This window comes from Erpetoichthys calabaricus, chromosome 10, assembly GCF_900747795.2.
Source record: "Erpetoichthys calabaricus chromosome 10, fErpCal1.3, whole genome shotgun sequence".
In the NCBI taxonomy this organism is placed as follows: domain Eukaryota; kingdom Metazoa; phylum Chordata; class Cladistia; order Polypteriformes; family Polypteridae; genus Erpetoichthys; species Erpetoichthys calabaricus.
The window spans coordinates 116,974,146-116,997,368 of record NC_041403.2 but is presented as its reverse complement, the minus strand read 5'-3'; the positions used below and the strand labels follow the sequence as shown (position 1 = coordinate 116,997,368).

Below are 23,223 nucleotides of genomic sequence, written 5' to 3'. Positions count from 1 at the left end.
GTTCTGTGGGGGGCGCCAGAGGGAGTTGCAGAGCCCTACATTGGGCTGCCATCACACCTGGGAGTGATTCCAGATCTGGCAATCCCAGGTGCAGCATAAATGCAGTCACCTCATTTCACTTGGGGAGCCAAAGTCGGGAGAAAAAGGGATGAAGCTTGCCAGAATAGAATAGAATAGAATAGAATAGAATAGAATAGAATAGAATAGAATAGAATAGGAGTGGAGTAGGAAGGAAGGAAGGAAGGAAGGAAGGAAGGAAGGAAGGAAGGAAGGAAGGAAGGAAGGACTGTGTATTGTGTAATTGGTGTTTCTACTGTGCTGTGCTGTGCAGTGAGGAACGAGACAGAAGTGCTTCCCCACAGTAATAAAGCCGTGTTGTGTGGCAAGACTTGTGCCTGTATGAGTCTGCGTTGGGATTTGGGCGGCTGGAGCGCCCTCTGGTGGCTACAACCTTATAACCATCATTGTTACAGATTTCAGATATACTGATCCACAGTGTCAGGAGCGGTAGTGGTTGCATTTACTAGAGAGCACTGAAATTTCAATATTTTTATCTGAATAACTTTTTATTGGCATAAGTGTTCAATAACATATTTAGAAATTTAATATAAATATTTTTGAACTTTTTTTTTGGTAGTGCTTAACGATGTGGTGTATGAAAAACTTAGAATATAGGATATTCAAAGGGAAAAGAAACACACTGAAGATCCAACAGCATATTCTTCAGCTTTGACCTTGAACACCCTTCTGTCCATAAAGGCTTGTCTGCCAGTGCAGATTATCCATCCATTCATTTAATTACCTTTTCTGATGAATGCTGCCTTCTGCCATATTCCTTAAATTAACCAACTGGCATGTCCTGTTAAGCAGATATTTTACCTCAAAGGATAAATTTGTTAATAATAAAAAAAAATATTTACAAGTTTAAAGCGGAGAGTGCCTCTCATGCTCAATTCAAAGAACGTGACATAAATACCAGGCCTCAACTAAGGATGGCAATAGCAACGATGTCCTAGATAACCATATGTATGAATCGTGAGGGTCATGAGCAGTTAATGTTAGCCTCTATGTGCACACCCAAAGAATATACATACAGTACATGCTTACAACTTCACATAAACTTAAATAACATACCTGTTTCCATCCATCCATCCATTTTCCAACCCGCTGAATCCGAACACAGGGTCACGGGGGTCTGCTGGAGCCAATCCCAGCCAACACAGGGCACAAGGCAGGAACCAATCCTGGGCAGGGTGCCAACCCACTGCAGGACACACACAAACACACCCACACACCAAGCACACACTAGGGCCAATTTAGAATCGCCAGTCCACCTAACCTGCATGTCTTTGGACGGTGGGAGGAAACCGGAGCACCCGGAGGAAACCCACGCAGACACGGGGAGAACATGCAAACTCCACGCAGGGAGGACCCGGGAAGCGAACCTGGGTCTCCTAACTGCGAGGCAGCAGCGCTACCACTGCGCCACCCTACCTGTTTCCTATTATTGAAATATTTATAGGAATATGACTGCTTACAAAAGAAGATCAGAGTACTGAGTTTCCTGCTTAGAATATTGAATGATTTAATAACTTCTTTAAACCTTCGTAGAATCTCATCTGACTCTATAATAAACGTTACAGCCTAAATTTTCCATATGGATAACATATAAACACTAAAACAGAAAATGCTCACTCAAGCAATCCAGGGCTGAAGTACTAGAAGGGGATGTTGACAAAGCTAACGTTCCTGAATTAATTTTTAAATATATTTTCCCTCCCACGATAGACAGATAGATAGATAGATAGATAGATAGATAGATAGATAGATAGATAGATAGATAGATAGATAGATAGATAGATAGATAGATAGATAGATAGATAGATAGATAGATAACGTCAAATGACGCTGCTCTGCCTCTTCATTTAATGGAAGAACTTTAATGTGGACACTTGTGATTACACACGGAGTTCAGGGTTAGAAATAACTCGTCATTGTTTTCCTGTTCATTTGGAAATCAATTTTACTATAGTAAAAAAAAAACTGTTAGTGACGTGACAACTAACAAATGAGGAAGTGACATCCAAAGTGCGCCCAGGCACAAAAGGACAACCCGGCGTGGTCGGAGGGGGCAGGTAAGTGCATTGCTGTGGATTTTTGTGAGTGGTGCTCCTTCGTTCCTTTACATATCTTTGGGTCTCCGCCTCATCCAAACCTTCATTACAACGGTGTGGCCAGAAATAGGTAATTGCGGCAGAACATTGTGTGGACAATATACATCACACTAGGCTACATATTGTCATTATCCAAGCTCTAATTCTAGCTTTGAACTTAATTGGACAGAAGTCAGCAAAAGCGTCCGACTGCATTGAGTTAGCTTGCTTGTCTCGTAGACGATTCGTATGTAAAAAGGACATTAGCAAGGAATGATTCCTGGGGACCGGGACACGATTGACTAATAAGTCATGGGTCAATAACCTCATTGATATTCTGTATTGTATGTATGTTCGGTCGGTATTCTTTCTAAGCGTCTGACTAACGTGGTCCACAATGTTCGTTTAAGACTGTAGATTTAGCGAGCAAATAGCGGACACATCAAGGAAGTTGTTTCGCAACGTGACCTGTTATCTGACGGTATAGACTAAGCGTTAGCCTGAATGAGATTAGATTACATTCTAAGTGCATGTTAGCTAAATTGAACAATCTAAACTGACCTGCCGAGGTAAAGGTGGCTTTGCCTGCCGATATTCGTTGAAATACTTAATATACGCTGTTTCCTTATATTTCCGATAAATTAATGGAAATCTTAACACAAACTGTGAAGTGATGACCCCATATTACCCACCAGCGACCCAGAATTTATTTCATCGGTTTCGTTTGATTCATGTGACAAAACGGAGAAGCATCCGACTTTTCAGCCTGAATCGCGGAATTTGACAGGGTGATTAAAATTTTAAATCCGACACCACTTAGTTACTGTTTCATACTTAAGTATTGTGCCAAGCGCCTGTTTTTGTTTTGAATAATTGGTAAACCGACAGTGCATTTCTGTAAAAACTGCGCGTACTGGACGGTCGTTAACCTTCAGATTTGATACTTTATAGCACACAAGGCACATTAGAACGCCCAACAGCAGTTCTTAGCGGAATGAACTCATCGCGGTGTGTGGGAAAAGTCACAAATACAAACTTGTGAATTTATTCATAAGTGTTTTTTTTTTTTTTTAAGAAATTGCTATTTCAAAAAAAATGACAGGTTGATTTCACTACGGAATAAAATACTGAAAAGGGTGCAAATACGCATATAATTGACATTAAGGCATAGATTACAGCTTGCCGATTTATTTACATGCTTTGCATTTTTTTGTTAATACAGCTAATTATTTTTAAATATTTTTAGCAGTTAATCACGTAATTGGCTTTGAACCACCCAATCTCACTGAGATTGCACAGGTGGTGAAGCAGCTCATGGTATGGAAGCCTCCAGGAATCTGTGAATTTCTCCAGGCTGGTGATAAGGCTGTCCTCTTTGCAGTGTAAGCAATCTTTGCTCCCATTTGGGAGACGGACGTCATCCCAACTAACTGAAAAACAGGACTTGTCGTCCCTATCTGGAAAGGGAAGGATGATCGCCTGGATTGCGTCAACTGCTTGGGGATATATTACACTCTCTTGGTGCTGGTTAAGGTCTAGCGACCGAAGCAGTCGGGTTTTATGCCTGAGGAGTAACTTCGACCGTATCCTGGCACTGAGGGTTCTCACTGAGCGCAAGCGCAAATATCGACTGAGCTTCTTTGTAGCCTTTGTTGATTTTCGTAAAGCGGTGCTGACCTGTGGCACATTATGAGACTTCGTGGGGTCCCCCCAAGGTAGCTGGATGTCATTGCAGGTCTGTACACTGGTACTGTGAGTACTGTGCAAACTGGAGGCTGAACCTCAGCGTTTTTCCCAGTTGATTCTGGGGTTTGTTAGGGGTGTCTCTTTTCAGTGCTTGCATGAACTGTGTGTAGCTCAGGATCATGAGGTCCAGCGGCTGTGGGGCATCAGTTGGTAAAGAAAGACTCACTGATCTTGACTTTGCTGATGATTCTGTGATCTTAGTGGAGTCAATAGAGGCTCTCAAGAGACTGAGTGAATGTTCTGGATAAAAAACAAGATCCAGGACTCTTGGGCGCAGCCATCAGCAGTATGTCTGTCTGTGGAGGGAATGCTGGCCGCATAGATGTTTATTTACCTCAGCAGTGACATTCATGTCTCTGGTAACTCTTCCTTTCTTCGCTGGAAAGGGGTGTGTGGCGCTTCCGATATCTTTACAAAAGGATGGTTGAAGTTTTTAGGGTGCTGGTGTTTCCTGTTTTGTTATATGGTTGCAAGACATGGACTCTATCCAGTGACCTGAGACAAAGACAGGACTGCTTCAGTGCTATGCCTCTTCAGAGAATCTTGGGTACCACTGGTTTGACTTTATGTGTTGAATGAGCGGTTGCTCATGGAGTCCTGTATTGTAAGGGAACGTCAGTTACGGCACTATGGCCATGTGGCGCGATACCCTGAGTATGATCCAGCTCTCAGGATCCTCATTACTGAGGACCCAAGCAACTGGACTAGGCCAAGGGGACACCCAACTAACACCTGGCTGTGGCAGATAGATGGTCATTTCTGGGGAGTGGGACTGGACCACGTGTCTGCCTGGGGGAATGCCAACTGGGGTCCCAAGCTGTTTTGTCATGTGCAGGGTACAGCAGCGCAATGTAGCAGTGCATGCTCCCCAGCATACACTGACCTGACCTGAATTACATACATAAAGGATATGGTATGGTAGCCAAACAATTCAAAAAGGATTTTTTTTACAGTAAATGCCTATAGAGTGCCTTTCACTTTATTCACATTTTGCCAAGACCCTTAGAATGAGTTGTAAAAGTGACCTTTTTCTGAATACTGACACCGCAGCCGTACACTTCAAAGCACTATAGTATAATTATGAATTAAATGTCAGCCAGATACAACAAGAACTCAATGGTAACTCCTTTTTTGAAAAGTAAGATGTTGCTTTCATAATTTTTATTTCATTTTTGAAGCTTATAACCTGTCAGAAAGAAACTGTTGGGTCAAAATCAATGAAACTATTTATCACAATGAGGCTATGTGGACTGCATCTGCAATGGACTAGAACTAGACAGAAAAGAAGTATTCTCTGTTTCTTTGAAAACTGTGAATTTGCTGTTAGATGTTCAGTTCAAATCTGTATTTAATTTGGAAATCTTTTACTTCACTTTTAGCTGTTTGTCACAGATTGCACTTACCTGCAAGCCTATGAAAATGTAGGGATTGTTCACAACTGTAATATAATTAAATTATCTAAAAGGGACATATATTTCCAGTACTTTTTGAAAAGGCACCTTAGGGACTTGGTCTACTGGTGCTGCTGAAGGGCAAACTCAATGAACATATGACGTGGTCCATGCTTTGTCCACTTGAAGGCTGTAACACAAGGAGGTCTGTGTGACAGCACACGTTGAACATGGAACACTGGTACACGATGAACAAGAGATAAAGGACGTCTTTATAGGAAGTGAATTCTATCACAGTATGCTAGTGTGAAAATGTATGCAAATAATCAGTTTTCTTTGCATTTTGTAATGTGATACTCACATACTGGATTTGACAGCAAATGACACAGAACACAGAAATCTGTTCATGTTTGATAATCATTGGTGAGCAAGTTCCTTTAGGTTGGTTATACTTAATCTTACAAGTTAACAGTAATGAATAGTTAAAATCAGGAGTAAAAACAAAAATCAAGGAAATAATGTATAATTCCCATCATGGCCTGTCATGGTAGCTAATAATGTCATAAGAGTACAATTGTGAAAACAGCAACAATTATGCATTGTAAAAACAATCTTGAAGCAGTATAGATTAGTTGGAATAACTGTATATGATGACGGTATCCTGGGAAGATTTTAATAATAATTCATATTAATCCTTTCTAGATTGAAGTGACATTTAGATATTTTAAAATCTAATATTAAAAACCTTTTAGTGATAAAGGGTGTCAGAGTAAATAAGTGGTGGTTCACTGTTTTACCTCATAGCTTCAGGGACCAGAGTCCTATTCATTGCTATGTCTGCTTGTCAGATGCTATTCCAGATTCTCAGAACTATGTAATGAAGTTATTAGGTTATGAGGTTATTTAAAACACAAAACAGTAAGATATTAAAAAAAATAACAAGCATGTTACTTCAAGAATTGCTGATTCTAAACATTCATACATTACTGAACACACCTAATCCAGTTCAAGTTTGGGTGGAGGACTGGAATATACCTTAACACTTGCCAAAAAACAATCCTGGAAAGACAGCTGGTCTACTGCAGGCCACACATAACCTTCATGTCTTTGGGGATGGGGGGAGAAACATCCAGAAAAGCACAGGGAGAACACACAAGCACCATATAGATAACAACCAAGCAAGGGATTCAAATGGAGAACTTTAAGTCATTGGATGCTTTTTCACCACAGGAACTTTTTGCAGGAACCAGGAAGTTTTTAGAAAATCAGGAATTTTTGAAGCATTCCCACTGCAGCAACTTGGGCCATTTGTAGTTCCTGGTAGGTAGTTCCTGCTACTTTTTTGGATCCTACTCCGCTGTATGTACTTTTTGTTCAACAAGAAATTATTGTGGATGGGTCTCAGGGGATTAATTGTGCTGATTGATTACCACACACTAGTGCCTTATCACAAATCTGTTAGTAGTTTGAACACAGGAGAATTATCAATGAAGTTAGAGCAATGCAATTTGCACTCTTGTACCGCACAAAGCAATAATCTCCTCCATGAACTTGTGATTGCTTTGAAGCAATGAGATGTAGGGGTCCCCTGAAAACTCCCAAATGCACTTTACTCTGCACTGCATATTTTGTATTTTTATCGTTCCTTTGGTGTGGTGGGACTGTAACACACTAAAGTGGCCAGGGACCAGAAGTGGCCCAGGGTCTACATCGTACAGAAACTCATTAGCTCCCAAAAAGTTCCTGTGGTGGGAAAACACTTCATGAGTCAGCATGCTGCCCAGGTCTCAAAACATATTATTATCAAAAAATGCAGGTAAGTAACTGACACTTCTTAACTGGTGTCCCATTTAGTGTTGGTTTTGTTTTTGTTTTAGATGTTCTCAAAATAGACACCAGTTTTCTTGCCATGAAGAAATGTACGGAGAATGGAAAAAATGATATAATGATATAAAAACAATTTTCAAGCAAGCAGGCTAACAAAGTTTGTCAGTAGGAATCAATATTCAAATAAAAAAATGCTTATTATTTCATATTTAACAAAAACTGGTTTTGCCAAGCAATTATTTGTATTTGCAGCTCTATGTTTATTTATGTGTATTTGTTTTCTTACTATTTTTAGGTTTTTTTGCCATTTTTTGGTAATGCTACTTTCTCTCTCCCACTCTCTAGAATGATTCAAGACTACAGTCTGGCAATTTTTGCAAATCTCATGGGAATCACCATTTTTCTTCTCATCATGGTTTACCATTATGTTATGGTTAACACACCAAAAAAATATGCACGAGTCAAGATTGCATAGGGTATGTGAAAAATTAATTTGATTTCAAGCAATTTTAGTTAATTTCAGTTGGATCAGAGTCACTGAGATTCAGAAAATATCTCATCTAGTACCAGTGTTACTGGTACATGAGGCTCACACCTGACCTCATTTAAAGCCCAGTAAATGACTTCTGTTAACAACCATTGTCATGTCTTAACACTGTGCAGAAAAAATGATAAAACTGTACTATGAAAGATATCATCCCTTATATATTCACCCTGTATTCTTCTAGCAGGATCAGTGAATTTTGGATTCTTCAATCCATTCTCTAATATAATTGAGCCAGAAAACTACTGCATATAACCAATCAAACATCTTTATAATGCAATAGGCCAGCACATTTACACTTTGTTCATAGTTATATCATGGCATAAAAGCCAGCTAGCTGCCAGTTAGGGCTGTGGTCTATCAGGTCAAAGTGTTTCTCTTCAGTGCTAATGTACATCTTTTATTGTGTTATTTTATTTACAGGAGTAAAAAGCTAAAATGTCCAGAATGTAAAGAGGAAAACAGATGCCATTTTGCAAGAAGCACCAACCCAAGGATATTTGGAAGGCCCCTCCAGATGATCTAACTTATTATTTAATGTTTGTTTTATATTTAAATACTTTGTTTTATAAAAGTGGGTAGCACTGCTGCCTTGCAGTTGGGAGACCTGGGGACCTGGGTTCGCTTCCCGGGTCCTCCCTGCGTGGAGTTTGCATGTTCTCCCCGTGTCTGCGTGGGTTTCCTCCAGGCGCTCCGGTTTCCTCCCACAGTCCAAAGACATGCTGGTTAGGTGGATTGGCGATTCTAAATTGGCCCTAGTGTGTGCTTGGTGTGTGGATGTGTTTGTGTGTGTCCTGCGGTGGGTTGGCACCCTGCCTGGGATTGGTTCCTGCCTTGTGCCCAGTGTTGGCTGGGATTGGCTCCAGCAGACCCCCGTGACCCTGTGTTCAGATTCAGCGGGTTGGATAATGGATGGATGGATGTTTTATAAAAATAAAGAACATTTTCCAGCTTGACCCTTTCCACATTGAATCATTTATGTATGAGTTCCTTAATTTTAAAACAAGCCTGTTTTAATGTATTTAAAATATTTAGATTTTTTCTTGATTTAATAATAAAATTGTACAACAATCAACCCTACACTGCTGTTAGCAAAAGGAACAAAGTCTCAGTCCAATTAAAAATAAGGTTATTCCAGTAAGTCATATAAAAGAGTCAATATTCATTATTTCATTAATTTTTTTTTTTTTTTTTACTTTTAGGTGATTTATCATTTTCTCAGATAGTTATGGAGGGTGTATGTGGATCAGGGTGGCAAAGTCCTTAATACTTTATAGCCAAGAACAGCTTAAAAACAGCAGAGTTTCCCAAAAAACAGCCTAATACCTGACACAGCCAAAGTGCTACACTGGAAAGCAGAAGGCGGTATAAATATCTTCAAAGTGGTTAGGGTGGATGAGGGATTGGTTTGTGCCTCTTGGACATACAGTATCTAAGAGTTAATAGAATGTGTATATACTATCACACAACAAGGAGTTTCCCTTGAAGACGTTTCAAAGTAATAGAATAGGTAAAATATACCATCACACAACTTTCACCTCAGAGATTTTACAAGGATAAAGTATGTGTACAAGTGCGTGAATAGCAGCGAAATGCAGAGGAGGGGTGAATTGAAAAGTAGCCCAAAATAACGTGTTGAATTTTTAAAATCAGCCCAAAAAAACAACTCGCAAAAGCCCATTTTTTTTCACGCTGACAGAGATCAAAAAATCCCTGAGGGGAAATTCTGTTTTTCGCATACCCCAAATTACTCAGGGTTTTAGTGGCAGAGTCAGCTATTTGTACAGCACCCCTGGAGCAACTGCAGGTTAAGGGCATTGCTCAAGGACCCAACACAGTAGCATTACTTCTATCAGTGCAGGGATTTGATCTGCTAACTTTTGACTTACTAGCCCAGCTCCTTTAGCCACAGAGCTACTATTCCATCCAGCTAAGAAAAATGAATAGATGATCTAATAATGTAGTGTAGGAAATCAGAGAGAGATTAACGCTAAATAGTCTATTGCGATCAGATGTTACCCCAAATACTGCTGCAGAAAGATTTGAAATGATGGTAAATTTGACACAGTCTGATAGATAAGTCAATGTCTTTTCCCCAAAATGTCTTTATTTCTAGTCACAAAATATATTGTCTAGTGAAACTGGAGCTACTCTACTTGGCATCATTCACAATTTTCATCAAATCCCTTATTAATTTAACTTAATTTTACTCTAGTGAAAAGAAAGAGGGCCCCGAACATGAGACAAAACTCAACGAAAAACAATTTTAAAGAAAAATAAAAGGTTGATGCATACACAATAGTTTCCTGACAGGGTTAAATACACTGAGCACAATAATAATGAACACTTGATCACCTTCCATCTCCTTCCACAACTTCTCCACAAGTATCATTTACCTGCTCCCGACTCCTGACTCACAGGTACAGATGGGGTGGTGTCTTTAATGCCAGAACCGAGGGTACTTCTGTGTAAAGCATTGTACATCATAAGTATTTCTGAACCAGGCGGAAGTTCCACAGGAGCTACCCCTGGCAGCACCTAAGTACCCCAACATGCTGCCTCTCAGGACTACAGCTCCCAATATGCCCTGCAGGGTTACAAGTAGATGTGCCACCAGAGTGATGCTGCCGCCCTGTGTACAGGGAGAATACACAGCCCCGAGAAGCAGCCTCCCTCTGTTCTTCTGTTATGGCCTCCCAACCATCACGAACCTGGCTGGGTTGCTTGTCCGTCCACTCCGACACTTACAGTGTCCAATGTATAACTTTGACCTGAAGTACATTGTGTTTCACACAAATCGATGAATGTGGCGAATAATTAAATTCCACTCCTTGCCAGAGATATCTGGGGTCTCCTTCTCTAAGACAGACTACCAATGAGCAACATGATAGTTGATAAAATGTGAAAATACAGCCTGCATGTTTCTCATCACTAGTTAAAACGTTGTGAACATTGCTGGAGGATTTGAAAAGTTTGACTGATTCAGGTTTCTGACTTGTAAAAAATAACTGTGCTGAACGAATTTCATATTTACAGCATAGTCAATTGAAGTGTATAAACACATTGTCAATATGAAGATCTCTGACAGCCCACATACCCAATGAGCTGCATAAATTACAAACTACTTCATAAAGACAGAGAAATACTAAAGAATATTAGAGGAATATTAATTATCCAATTATTCTGTGCAAGAGCTGTACAGTACAGCATCTCTGCTTTAAAGTGTTTCCTACATTGGTTCCATATTTTGAGTGAGTGAAGCACAGTATGAATGTTTGTTAACTGATAGCAATTATTACTAACTAGAGCACAGATATAAGGAGTTTATTCAAGATTTTCTTTCCAGATCTAACCAAGCAGGTAGATTCTTAACACATTCTACTTATTTAAATTGTCTCCAATAACAAATATTCAAAGCTCAGTATTAAGTATGGAAGTCAGACAGTGGCATACCACCCTCAGCTTGTGATTTTGGCAATGCCATCCTTTTAATACGTGACTTTTCCCCAAACACAAGAAAACACAATAGAGTCAAACCTTTTAAAAAAGTATTAGGGATTTGTTAATAAATATAGAATACTCTAAAGAAGAAATGTGAGCTCATTTTAACAACGTTGATTCTAGCTGCTTCTGAGAGTCAAACAGTTGCCCACCTATTTCCATCATGTTTAAATATTTTCCATCAAGCTGCAAAAATTGAACTTAAAAAAAGCTTAAATGTTCTTGTAACTGTAACCCTCCAAATACCTGAAATACTCTGAGCAAGTCATCTGAAGGTGCTCTAATAAAGGATAGCATGCTAGCGAGTTAGCTGGAAAAAAACCCATGTTTATTCAAATCAATTTTATACTCAGATCTTGTAGAAGTCATCTAGCAAGTTTTCTATAAAACTAGCAATGATACACTTGGGTCAATAAAGAACACAGCTACTGTATGTCATCCACATACAGGGATATTTTTTGTTCCATTTCTTCCCTTAATCGAGTATTTCCCTTATTCCTGAGTGTTGTTGGAAACAAACCCCCAGTGCTATTTTAAATAGTGTTGGTAACAGTGAACAGTCTTGTCAGATTATTCATTCTAATATGAAGAGGAGAGGAGAAATGTGTCTTTGTCCCAAACATTATGGAGGGCACTGTATTTCTTATGTATGTCTTTATAAACTTAGGAATTTCTTTATTTAATTAGAACAGCAAAAGCACAACTGAACAACTTGCTTGCTGTCTTCCTGCGGATCTGCTGTAATAAAACAAACATTAAAAGGCGATTGTAGAAAGACCATTTAAAAGAAATCCAGCCTCACAACCACCCAGTTCTCAGGAAAATATATTGGCTATGAATCACCTAAACAGCAACACCTCCTATTTAGGATCAAATAGCTTTGAGGTGAAAAAGAACAAGACATAGTAACAGAGAAAGAACCCACACACCACACACACGACACACACCACCCTACATGAAGTGGAAGGAGTACACATAAGACTTCCTTGGTAGCTTTTTCAAATTTGGTGCAGTCCTCTTCAGTGATGGGTGAAAATCAAGATGCAGCATAGTGTCTTGTGAACAAAGCTTCTTCTTTTTGCATTTAAATTACTGTGACTGACATTAAGGGAACAAATGGTACTGGACAATTTGGCTGGGAAAAAGTCAAACTGGAAGTGCAAATGGGTGATTAAAAGAAAAAAAAACTAAAACCAAAAAAAAGGAAATATTTATTTTAATACAAACAAAGACATTCAAGCCCCATTGCTAAACTAGAAAGTTCAGGTTGGATGGACATGTGCATACACAACCAAAGGTATAGAGAACACTGCAGGGCCAATTGATCCAGCTAATCAACCAGAAACAGGCTGCTAGTTTCACGTACTGCAAGGAGCATTATTCCATTGGATAAGTTACATCTGTGGTGGGTTGGCACCCTGCCCGGGATTGGTTCCTGCCTTGTGCCCTGTGTTGGCTGGGATTGGCTCCAGCAGACCCCCGTGACCCTGTGTTCGGATTCAGCGGGTTGGAAAATGGATGGATGGATGGAAGATAAGTTACATTGCACATATCATAGAAGCTTTTTTTTTTTTTTTTTTTTTTGTACAACATCTTCTAGGATTGTGCTCCACTGGCCCATAATGTGGAGATGCTGGAAAGGAACAAGACAAGTAAATTAATTTCTGGAGAGAGGGATACCAGACGTAGTAGATCAATGGAGGTGTTGCAAAGTGAGTGGGCTCACAAGAGACACAAAAATTGTCTTCTGTGTGGAGGATTCATGTTCTGTGTTCATATGAAGTTTCTCTGATAACTGCACACTGCACCAGAGTCTAGACCACTGCTTCTCAAAGTATTTTCTTTTTCTTTTTTTAATTTTATTTAATTTATTAAAATCCAAAGTATTTTCTTCTAAGGGCCCCCTAAGCCAAAACAAAGATTCTCACAGTCCCCTTCTAATCCTGTCCAAATAGGGCTTTAAAGATATTGATTCACTTATGTACTTAGATTAAGCTATATATTTAGCAAATTGAAAAACTACAGTGAGGGAACCACAAAGGGGGAAGACAGGACACGAATAGGAAAGGAGATTAAAGGGTAGCTTGTTCTATCCTTCTAGGTAAAAACTCGAGGTCCTCGTACCCCTCATGTCTTTTACTTTCAGCTCCTAGTATTTTTCAAATTAAACAACTTATTCCTTTGTTGGTGGTCCTGCAAACCCCTAGGGGTCCGTGAGCCCACAGTTTGAGAAGCATTGGTCTAGACCAGGGGTAGGCAACGTCGGTCCTGGAGTGCCACAGTATGTGCAGGTTTTTGTTCCAACCCAGTTCCTTAACGAGAACTCAATTATTGCTGATGAAGCACATATTGCTTAAGTGACATTTTAATGCTTCATTTTAGTGGTCTCGCTTGTTAAGGTTCTCCAACCTTAATTGCTTATTTCAATCTTAAACTGCTGCATTCAGTGTTTTAATTGCTCCTTATTAGCAATAAGATGTAAAAGACAAAGCAGCCAGCAGTTCTCCAGCTAGCTTTTTTCCAATTACATCTGTGTGTGTTCATCATGCACGGTTTGATTTAATAAAACACTTAATAGAAAAATGTGACAGACTGAAAATGATCTGTTTTAGGCTTCAAATCATTTGGATGATATCCTTGGAAAGGAAAAAAATCTACGATATAAAAGCCTTACATTGCACAGACTAACAAGCCATAAAATTAAATAAGGTCTGAGATTGGCAATGATTGGTTTCTAATTAAGCAATTGGGTTGAATGAAAACCTGTAGCCACTGCGGCTCACCAGGACCGACATTGCCTACCCCTGTTTTACATCTTATAACATTTTATCCATAACTAACAAAAGATAAAAACTAGTAGTTAATAGTTACATTTAAAAAAAATATGCAAATTAAAAAGCCATCAGACTGTCTTGGAGCGAGTGCGTCGGTGTGTGTACAGACGGTGCTGGAGCGATGCTGAGGAAAAAGAAAGGTCTTAAAGCAAGAGTCTTACAAGTGGCGCCTCACGTAAAATTCACGCATTGTATTATACACAGAGAAGCTCTTGCGAGCAAAACACTTGACCCAGAACTTAAACGTGTTCTTGAGACTTCGATAAAAATGGTCAACAATATAAAAGCGCATCCACTCAATATCAGACTGTTTGCCACTCTCTGTAACGAACTGCGATCGGAGCATGAGTGCTTGCTTTTCCATACAGAAGTCAGGTGGCTTTCGCGAGGGAATGTGCTCTGCCGCCTGTTTGAGCTGCGGGACGAAGTGCGCTTATTTCTGATGGAGCATGGGTCCCAGCTCACTGATCCTGACTGGTTAACAAGGCTAGCGTATTTGGCTTGCATATTTGAAAAACTGAATGGACTTAATATGTCATTTCAAGGTGAGAACACACACATGATTTCGCTAAATGATAAAATCCACGCATTCAAGAGAAAACTTGAGCGCTGGACTGAGCGAGTTGAAATAGGAAGGATTGATATGTTTTCTGAGCTGGATGAAAAAAGTTATATGGTTGTTAGAGCGTTATGTTCTTTTTTGTTGTCATGCTCTTGTTTGGATAAGATATTTTTGTTGAAATTAAACAAATGTGTAAATTACTATTAAAAAAAATTATATGGTTGTTAGACCATTGTGTTCTTTCGTGTTGTCATTCTCATGTTTGGATAGGCCTATTGGCGCATGTGCACCGTTGCGCGCAACATTTGTATATTTTAACCACTTCCGAGGATAGTGGGGGTCACGAGTCACTGGCACGGTTATTTTGGGGGTCGTGGGCTGAAAAGTTTGGGAACCCCTGGTCTAGACTACGTGTCATCTGTACTGGGCAACTGTCGTTTAATGAATGAATGAATGAATGAATGTGTGTGTGGGGTGGTTATAAGCGAATAAGTCTGCCCTGAAATGTGCAATCATATACTCTGTGCAAAACACATGTTAATCTCTGAATTCATTAACGGCGTTGTTAAACTTGTGGTTGAAAGCATCCATCCCCCAATTTTCTAACCATCTTGTCCGGTTCAGTGCTGGCGATAGGAGAAAATAATGAAATACAAACGCGCTGTTCCCCTTCCAGCCTCCTGGTGGCGATCTGTCCCTTAGTTTGCACTCTATTCTCCCTCCAAAGTGTGCAGGGCAAGAGCAGGAAGTGCAGCTTTTAGTCCAAGGAACTGTACGTTTTTTGGTCGAAGGCGATTGTAGTCCTTTCATGGGTTTCTGTATTTACGTGGATGGTGACCGATGGAGTCGACCTATTCGGCATTTCATTCCTATGACTTTGAAGGAGACGAAACTTATCAGAAAGGAGCTCAAGCGCTGCGCGACCTGTCGACGGAGCACGAATTGCGCATGAAGATCTTCTATTACAGCAGGTTGGTGCGCCCACTGAAAGATAAACGGCACAACGAAACGGACAGCTTTCGGGGTGTGAGAAAATGCAATGGAATCGCGAGGATACGTACATTACATAGCTCGGCGAATGCCATGTTTTGACAATTCTCTTAAACTGATTGAATATGTAGTTGAGAAGCATATGAGTTAACGTGTAATCGCAACAGCGACTTCGCCAGATAGGTCACGTACAGTGCAACAAGTCATTTTCAAATAAAGTACCTGGAGGGCGCCTGCAGTTAGCCATTTCGTGGTTTGGAAGAACCGGGGAAATTGTTTAAATTACACGAAATGGTTACGAGAGTTGACAGGATTAGTAAAGACAGTACTGTACTTTATTGTCACGACGTGAAATCGACTAGTATAGTCTCCGTAGAATTGTTGTATAGTGTACTACGCTAAAGTATTTTTTACAAAATCGATGTAGATGAAAGTCTACACTTAAAAATTTTGTTTAGGAAATAAAAGTAAGATTACTGGCACCCAGGAGCGTCGACAGCCAACGCTGGGCCCAAGGAAAAGATTTTTACCCCTTTGTTGTTTGCCTTTGGTTCTGCCTAGGGTTCACATTCATGTTTTATGGCATCTTTGTTAATTTTTGATTCTTTTGTATGTTTTAATTTTCTGTATGTTTATTTGGTATTGATTGTGTTTATGTTTCAATGCCATGGTTATGTTCCATATATGTTGTGGCTGATTACCTGCCAATCACTGCCTATAAATCCGGACAGTCTCCCACAGTTCCTGGCAGTTTATTGTAAGTGCACTTTGGAGTTTGTGAGTCTTTCTCTGTGCTTTGTGCATTTTGTAAAATTTTGGATTTTTTTTTTTTCGTTTTGACCTTGCTGTTGGAATCTTTTTTGGGTTTTGTTTTGCTTTGTATTGCCTTTTTGTTGAAGGGAATTCCATTTTGCCTCTTGTGCTTCACAGAGCTTTCTTTTGTACATCCAGGCATTCATCCATCCATTTTCCAACCCGCTGAATCCAGACACAGGGTCGCAGGGGTCAGCTGGAGCCTATCCCAGCCAACACAGGGCGCAAGGCATGAACCAATCCCAGGCAGGGTGCCAACCCACCACAGTACATCCAGGCAATTTGTGGAAATAAACCTTTTTATTTTATTAAGATTCTATGTAGCCCATTTTGTAATTAGCCAGGGTTTTTGACAGATTTTTCCCCTCTAGTGGGCATTTTTGGAAGTGCTTTGAGACTCCTAGTTCATGACAGGGGCTGGGGACATGGGCATTATTAAAATAAAGAACAGTATATTGGGGCCCTCCTGGACCTAGGGAATCTAACTCAAATATAGCCGAAACATGGGCTTTTTGGCACCATTAATAAAAGATTCAAAGTGATTTTGACAAGAAGCAGTTCACTTTTACACCCTTTGTGATCTCATCTGTCTTTAAAGTAATGTTTTATAAATGTTTACAGTATGTATAAAGTTATATGACAGCTATGGTGTTTCTCAAGCTTGCCACTCTGTGGAACACGAAAGTGTCTGTGAATGTTAGAAATTTAGATATTAACACACTTGAAAAGCGTTAAGGCTACCAATCAATTTCTGAAAACTATGAAGTAAGAGAAACATTGACCACAGATCTCCTCACCAGTTAGGGATAACATCATAGACAAGAATCTAAAGGCTAACCTGGGAAAAATGAAATGGTGGTGTCTGAATTCAGTGTCCACAAATCACAAAACCATCTGTCATTATCAGTTCATCCGTCGTCCACCTGACCCTCTCATCCCAATGAGACATGCCTGTTGGGTCATGGTTGGAGGTTCAAATCAGGACAATAACAGCTAGACTGAAATTTCAAAAATGTACTTACACACCAAATTCTTTCTGTGAATGGAAACCTAATGAAATTGTACATACATGGAAATAATGTATAATTGTGTGGAATGTTTAGATTTGCTCTGAGATAAGTTGGAGTAAAATGGAGATAAAATAATGTTTTTTTCTAACCAAGTTTTGTCTACTGAGAGATTTATTATACTTGCTTGAAATGAAACTTGTGGAGTGATTTTAGAAGATATTCAGTGTAAGCTTTACTTCTCAATGTTTCTGTTCCTTATGGACCAGTTTATCATAACTTTTTCCCTGTTGCAGCCACTGTTGGATTCTTTTGAATTTTGGTTGTTGCTCTGTCACATCCACTTAATGAATGGGGGGCAGGAGAAGCCCATTTGAAGTAGTTTTGCTAATCGAAGATGATGTTAAATTAGTAATCACATTCACGCAGTAGCATGCACAGATGATTTAAGCTTTGGGTGACCTAAGTGAGGTATGTGTGTAGACTGAGGGGATAGTCTTTAATTGTTTTTCAGATAAAACTAATTCATAACACACCCTTACAGCGAAATCAAAATGGGGATGTTGGCACAAACTACTGTATGTTGCTTTGCCACATTGGCACTCTGCTTCTGATGCCAGTGGTAGATTTGACATTAGCTTTGCTGCCTTGCTTTCAGGGCCACATTCATCACTGTAGAGCCACACTTCTGAGGCAGGATAGGGTTATAGGACCTTATTGGTTAAATGTTTTATATTTTTATGCAAGGAAAATTGTGCAAATCAGAAGAATTAAAAAAAATCATTAACTACCATACTTCCTTTGGTTATGTATATACATCTCAGCCTTGGTGAACTGTCACCATCGCTCGTTTTTCCACATTAATCGACTGTCTGAACTCATTTTTTCCATTACCAAGTCATGGGCAGCAACAGTTTATCTAGACAGTATCAGTTACAATTCAGAACTCGAACATACAGAAAGCACAGACATACTCTGGGATATACTGAATCAATTTTAAGACCTCATATGCTGCTGTATGCATTTGTTTGGGATTTGAGAAGAATACACTCGTACTTGGGGACTTTATCACTGGGGAAAGCAATTAATTCAGCTAGTAGAGGCCACATGACAGGTACCACCACCTCATGGCATCCATCTGAACAGCATATCCAATCTCCAAATATACGATGTGTATATGTAACATTTTAAACACATTAAAATAGCGTAAACACTTAACCTTTTGATATATTTGGCAAACAAAAGTTAAAGGATATGCCTCTAGTGGTGACTCTTGGTTAGGTTGCTGCTGTCTTACAGCTCCATGAGAAAGGATTTGAACCCCTTGCTTGATCATTGCCAAAGAGGTATGTGCATGTCCTTCTTGTATCTTTGTAAGGATTTTTTTTTGCACATCCAGAGCCTATGTGTGTTAAATTAATCAGCGTCTCTACATCAGTACTTCATGAGGACGTGTTGTTGTGTGCAAGTGTATGCACTGAAATTAACTGTTACCCTGCCCGACGCTGATCCCTACATTATGCCTAATGTTATTTTCTCCATGCCTTTGAATTAGTGGGCACAGGTGATGGATAAACAGTGACTGGTGTTGTGGCCCTGAGACCTTTTCTCTATTCCCAGGACAGCCACTGTCCATGTGGAGAGTACAATGAAACAGGCAGGCCAGCTTAGCAGAACCAGGCAAATGGAGTCCACCCACACAGACCTGGATGGAATATGACAACGACACACAAAACGTGCGCAGGCCAGAATGTGAACTAATGTCTTCTGGAACTGTAAGGCTTCAGTGTCCTCATGTTTGCCAGAGTTTGTGCAATTTGCCACAAAATAGTTAAAGCAGTGCAATGTATTTAACACATTAAGAATTACTTTTTTCCCCTTTAACTATTAAAAAACCAGTCAAAAGTAAAACCTCTAGATTTTGTGTACATGTAGGTAAAGAAAGATAATGTTTGAAAACTTCTATTCTTAAGGAAGTTTGTACATCAACATTTATCAAAGCAACAGCGGTAGTGCACCCGATACATGCAGCAATCACTGCATAGCACATCCATAAAACATACAATATTGAAGGTAATTGGGACAAAGTAATGGAATTGTACCCCATCCTCCTGTTTCTGCATTGCAAAAATTTATCGTTGACAGCAGAGTATTCAATCAAACTGACAAGAGCCATCATCCATGATGGGTACCATTGCTTAATGCCTTAAATGTTTTTATTTATTCTTACAGGTTTATTCAGTCAGTTGACTTGGAGGGCTACAGGCAGTGGGCCTCTGTGCACCTCTCGCAGCCCCCACATGAGACACACCGTACGTTTCAAGTAGCTGATGAGACACAGGCAGCAATTGGTCCTCTGCAAATATCAGTTTTACCTGTCTCAAATACACAGGACTTCAGTTCAGTTCCTGACATGGTGGCCACAAAAGCTGCAGCTAAGACAAAGACTGCAAGCTTGGGTACGACCATATCTCAGCCTGAGAAAAGCAAAGACTTTAACAGCGATGATTTGAAAGGAGATGAGCATCCAGTGTTGGATTTGAGAGAAGACTGTAATACCCTTTCTTTTCAGCAGGTTTTTCAACTGATAGAATCGGGTCAAGAAGTTCCTGGGATTAAAAAACTGAACATCACTGCGTGTAATCAAGAACCAACGGCCTCACAGATTACTAGGAGAAGAAAGCCATGGGAAGGTGAAGACTAACACCTTGTGTGTGCTGTAGGCATTGTGCTCCCAGCAAAGATGAGCACAGGGCCACAGCTGGAACATTATCTGGCATGGCAAAGAGTGGAATAAAACTGAAATATTGCGATACGCCCAAGTGGAGGATTGTGGTGCATATAAGTTTACAGGCCTCATTTTGTGGAAGTATGTTTGTAAATTTCACATTGCTGCCTATGGCTTTAATGAAAAAAATCATGTGAAATGAACAGTTAGAAATTTAAATAATACTCTTGGCAGGCTTTTTTACACTAAATGTGAAAGAATTGGCATTATTCTTGCATAGTGTGTTCACAGCCCTCTTATCTACTATCCACTTTCTTCGCATTTCACTATTTCTGTGTTGGGTAAATGTTAAGGCACATCTTGGCTCCTGTCATCTTCTAGTTGGGCTCATGTTAAAATTTGTGCCAACTACTGATCCATCTCACAGCATGATGTGTCATGAAAACAGAACTGACAGTCACTTGGGGTCACTGGATTTGCTGTTGCTTCATGCAGTGGTCCAGAGTTTTTGGTTGAACTGTACAGTTGAATTGATCAATTATATTCATTTATGAAGAAATAAACTGATTTATTGTATTTTGTCAATATCTTCTATTATTTATTATTTATGTATAAAATGTACAATTAAAAACACAAGGTTTAAGCCTCCTCACGGCTCCAGCTGACTGCATACAGATGCCTTGTGCATGTTCTCCTTGTGTCTTTGTTCACAACCATCAACATCGGCCTCAGTCCCAGTACCATATTCATCATCAGCAGCAAGGGCAGCCTCTGCCACAAGCAAATTATGATAGCTTCTATCTTAGATCAGCTGACTTCTGATTTTTAAAGGCGCATGAGATACATCAGTTTTACTTACAATTTTGGCAAAATGCCTCAAAACTGCAGCGTCTGTAAATAAAAGGCAAGGAGCAGCCTGCAGGCAAGACAGAAATGGATCACTTTTCACTGCTGACAGCTTTTAATTTTATCACTAGTTTGAATTTTGTGTTACCTCCATTACTGACTATCAGACAGAAACAGCAAGATATTGATATTTCAATTTGTGTAAATGTATTCTTACCAAAATATTAAAGATTCATTGTTTATTGTGTGTACATAAGTAATATTTTATTTTCCAGTCTCGATATAGTTGTGTGCTCCATATTATGGTTATCATGTATATTTTACATACGAGCATTAACATGTAAAATATTGTTTTGAGGATACTTATGGGATTGTATGGGTTTATGTTTACACTAAGCTGGCCGAAGTTTGTAATAGTCAGTCACACTGTTTGTTAAGTCATTCAGTATCTGTTTTCCAATAAAAAGTAAAAGGGCTCGTGGTGAAGAGTGAGACGAGCTTATTCAGTGGTTATATGAGGCAATGCGATTTCCTTCCGCTTCAGGATTTTAACAGAAATCGACAGGTTGAAAACACGTCATCAGCAGGCTACTGGACCACCTAGACGCTGTCACGGGAGCGCTGTATTTATTTGGGGTGGACCTTTTCAGTGCGTTAAATCTCAAAGCTGGAACAGACAATCCGAGTAAATAACCACCTGCAGTGTCTTGCGTTTTTGCCGTTTGGACAACCGATCGATGAGTAGTGAGAAAAGCGCAATGTAAATGTAAAGAATTATTATCTAGCGAATCTCATTTCATTTGGGACTCTGCGTTTTTCTTCGATTTATCTAAAGATTTCGAACTAATTTTTACATCTCTTTACTCCTTATTTGAATTAATCTTTTACTCAGCATGCACTAGGATGACCCTACGTTTTTCAGGAGTGGGCCTAATTTTATTTTTATTATTTTAAAATATTTACTTTAAAAACGTGTTTTACAAGTCCGGTCATAAAATGTTTAACTTTTTTGCGAGTCTAATTAAAATATTTTTGTTAAGACTAATTTAAATTACAAATGGTGAAGGTAAACCGACAACTTTTGACGATACGTACGAGATACCAGCCCATTGAATGGCACAATCGCCCAATTGTTACCATTTTGAACAGAAGCATTAGTAAAAATGTAATTTTCAAGACAAAAAAAATGCAACTTTAAGAAAAAATGTAATGCTAAGCAGGTTAAACAGCACAAAGAAGTTTACACAGTAACTGTCACAGAGCGCTGCCCTGAGGATTTTACGTGACTTCTGTTTCGTGGGTTTCTAGTTTTGAAAAGTACACGAGAGAATCTGTCCGAGATTATTTTATAAAGGCAGCCTCTTTCACAATCCCGGAAGTCAGTCGCGTACTGTATCCGTTGTATTAAAGATCCGTAAAACTGCTCGCTGTTATTACGGAAGATGGAAACTTTAGGACCGACTGAGCTGGTACTAGTCCAGTCGTCTGATCGTGATAAAGTTAGCTTGACGTTCGACATTCGTTTGGTATTCACACGTTGAAGTTCCATATCTTTGAAAAAATAATAGTTTTCTCGAAATCAACTGGGAATAAATTAACATCTTGCAATTTTTTACAACCTGTCCGATATTTCCACTTTTGGTTGCGGGGTCGCTAAATTTAGCCCAGCTTGCCAGCACCCACTTAGGTTTTCATTCGCCAAATAGGCATCACCGAAATTTCCAGTGCCGACACTGGACTTTTGTAGAGTCCTGTTTTTTCATTTCGTTAATAAAACCTAAAGTATAGCTTACGCTGATCTTTTATTTTATACCTGTTTACGTTTCCTTCCAACATATCAGGTCAGACGCAGCACAGGTTCACGGTCGTTTGGAGCCATCAGTTATCTACAAACTAAAGGGAGACCGCGCATGCTCTTCCCTGATAGAGATCACTTGGCCCTGCTTAATGAGCTGGAACTGAACTTGAGCACATGCTCTATGATGCTGTTGTCATAGTTACGGGGCTACGTAGTTACTAAAGACTTCCGCCCAACTGAGTTCATCCATATTACTAACCGAGAATGCTAAACCGGATGATGGACGCAGGCACATCCGGCCATGGGCCGTAGCTGCAAAAAGACGTACTGCGCAGGCGCAAAAAGAGTCCGCGAGAGTCGGCTGAGGAGCCGAGAAAGGTGGACAAAAGAGGGCGAGAGAGGCGGATGAGGGGCCGCGAGAGGCGCAGGCGCAAAAAGAGTCCGCGAGAGTCGGAGAAAGGCGGAGAAAAGAGGGCGACAAAG

General features: G+C 39.8%; 1 protein-coding gene and 1 long non-coding RNA gene across 2 annotated transcripts; both read left to right on the top strand.

Annotated features, from left to right (window-relative positions):
- Positions 1 to 2,027: 2,027 nt before the first annotated feature.
- LOC114658565 (uncharacterized) lies at positions 2,028 to 8,230 on the top strand. Its single transcript, XR_003717416.2, has 3 exons — positions 2,028 to 2,135; positions 7,463 to 7,593; positions 8,085 to 8,230. It is a non-coding gene; the product is annotated as an uncharacterized LOC114658565 (long non-coding RNA).
- A 7,007-nt stretch (positions 8,231 to 15,237) lies between these two features.
- Positions 15,238 to 20,672, top strand: LOC114659344 (uncharacterized). Its single transcript, XM_028811780.2, has 2 exons — positions 15,238 to 15,529; positions 19,601 to 20,672. The coding sequence occupies exons 1-2, from the start codon at positions 15,399 to 15,401 to the stop codon at positions 20,070 to 20,072; spliced, it is 603 nt and encodes a 200-aa protein (XP_028667613.1). The 5' UTR covers positions 15,238 to 15,398; the 3' UTR covers positions 20,073 to 20,672.
- Positions 20,673 to 23,223: the final 2,551 nt, after the last annotated feature.

Coding starts and splice junctions, on each gene's coding strand:
- LOC114659344 (XM_028811780.2), top strand. CDS start 15,399: ATGGAGTCGACCTATTCGGCATTTCATTCCTATGACTTTGAAGGAGAC. Junction 15,530..19,600: donor AAGATCTTCTATTACAGCAG/GTTGGTGCGCCC, acceptor TTATTCTTACAG/GTTTATTCAGTCAGTTGACT.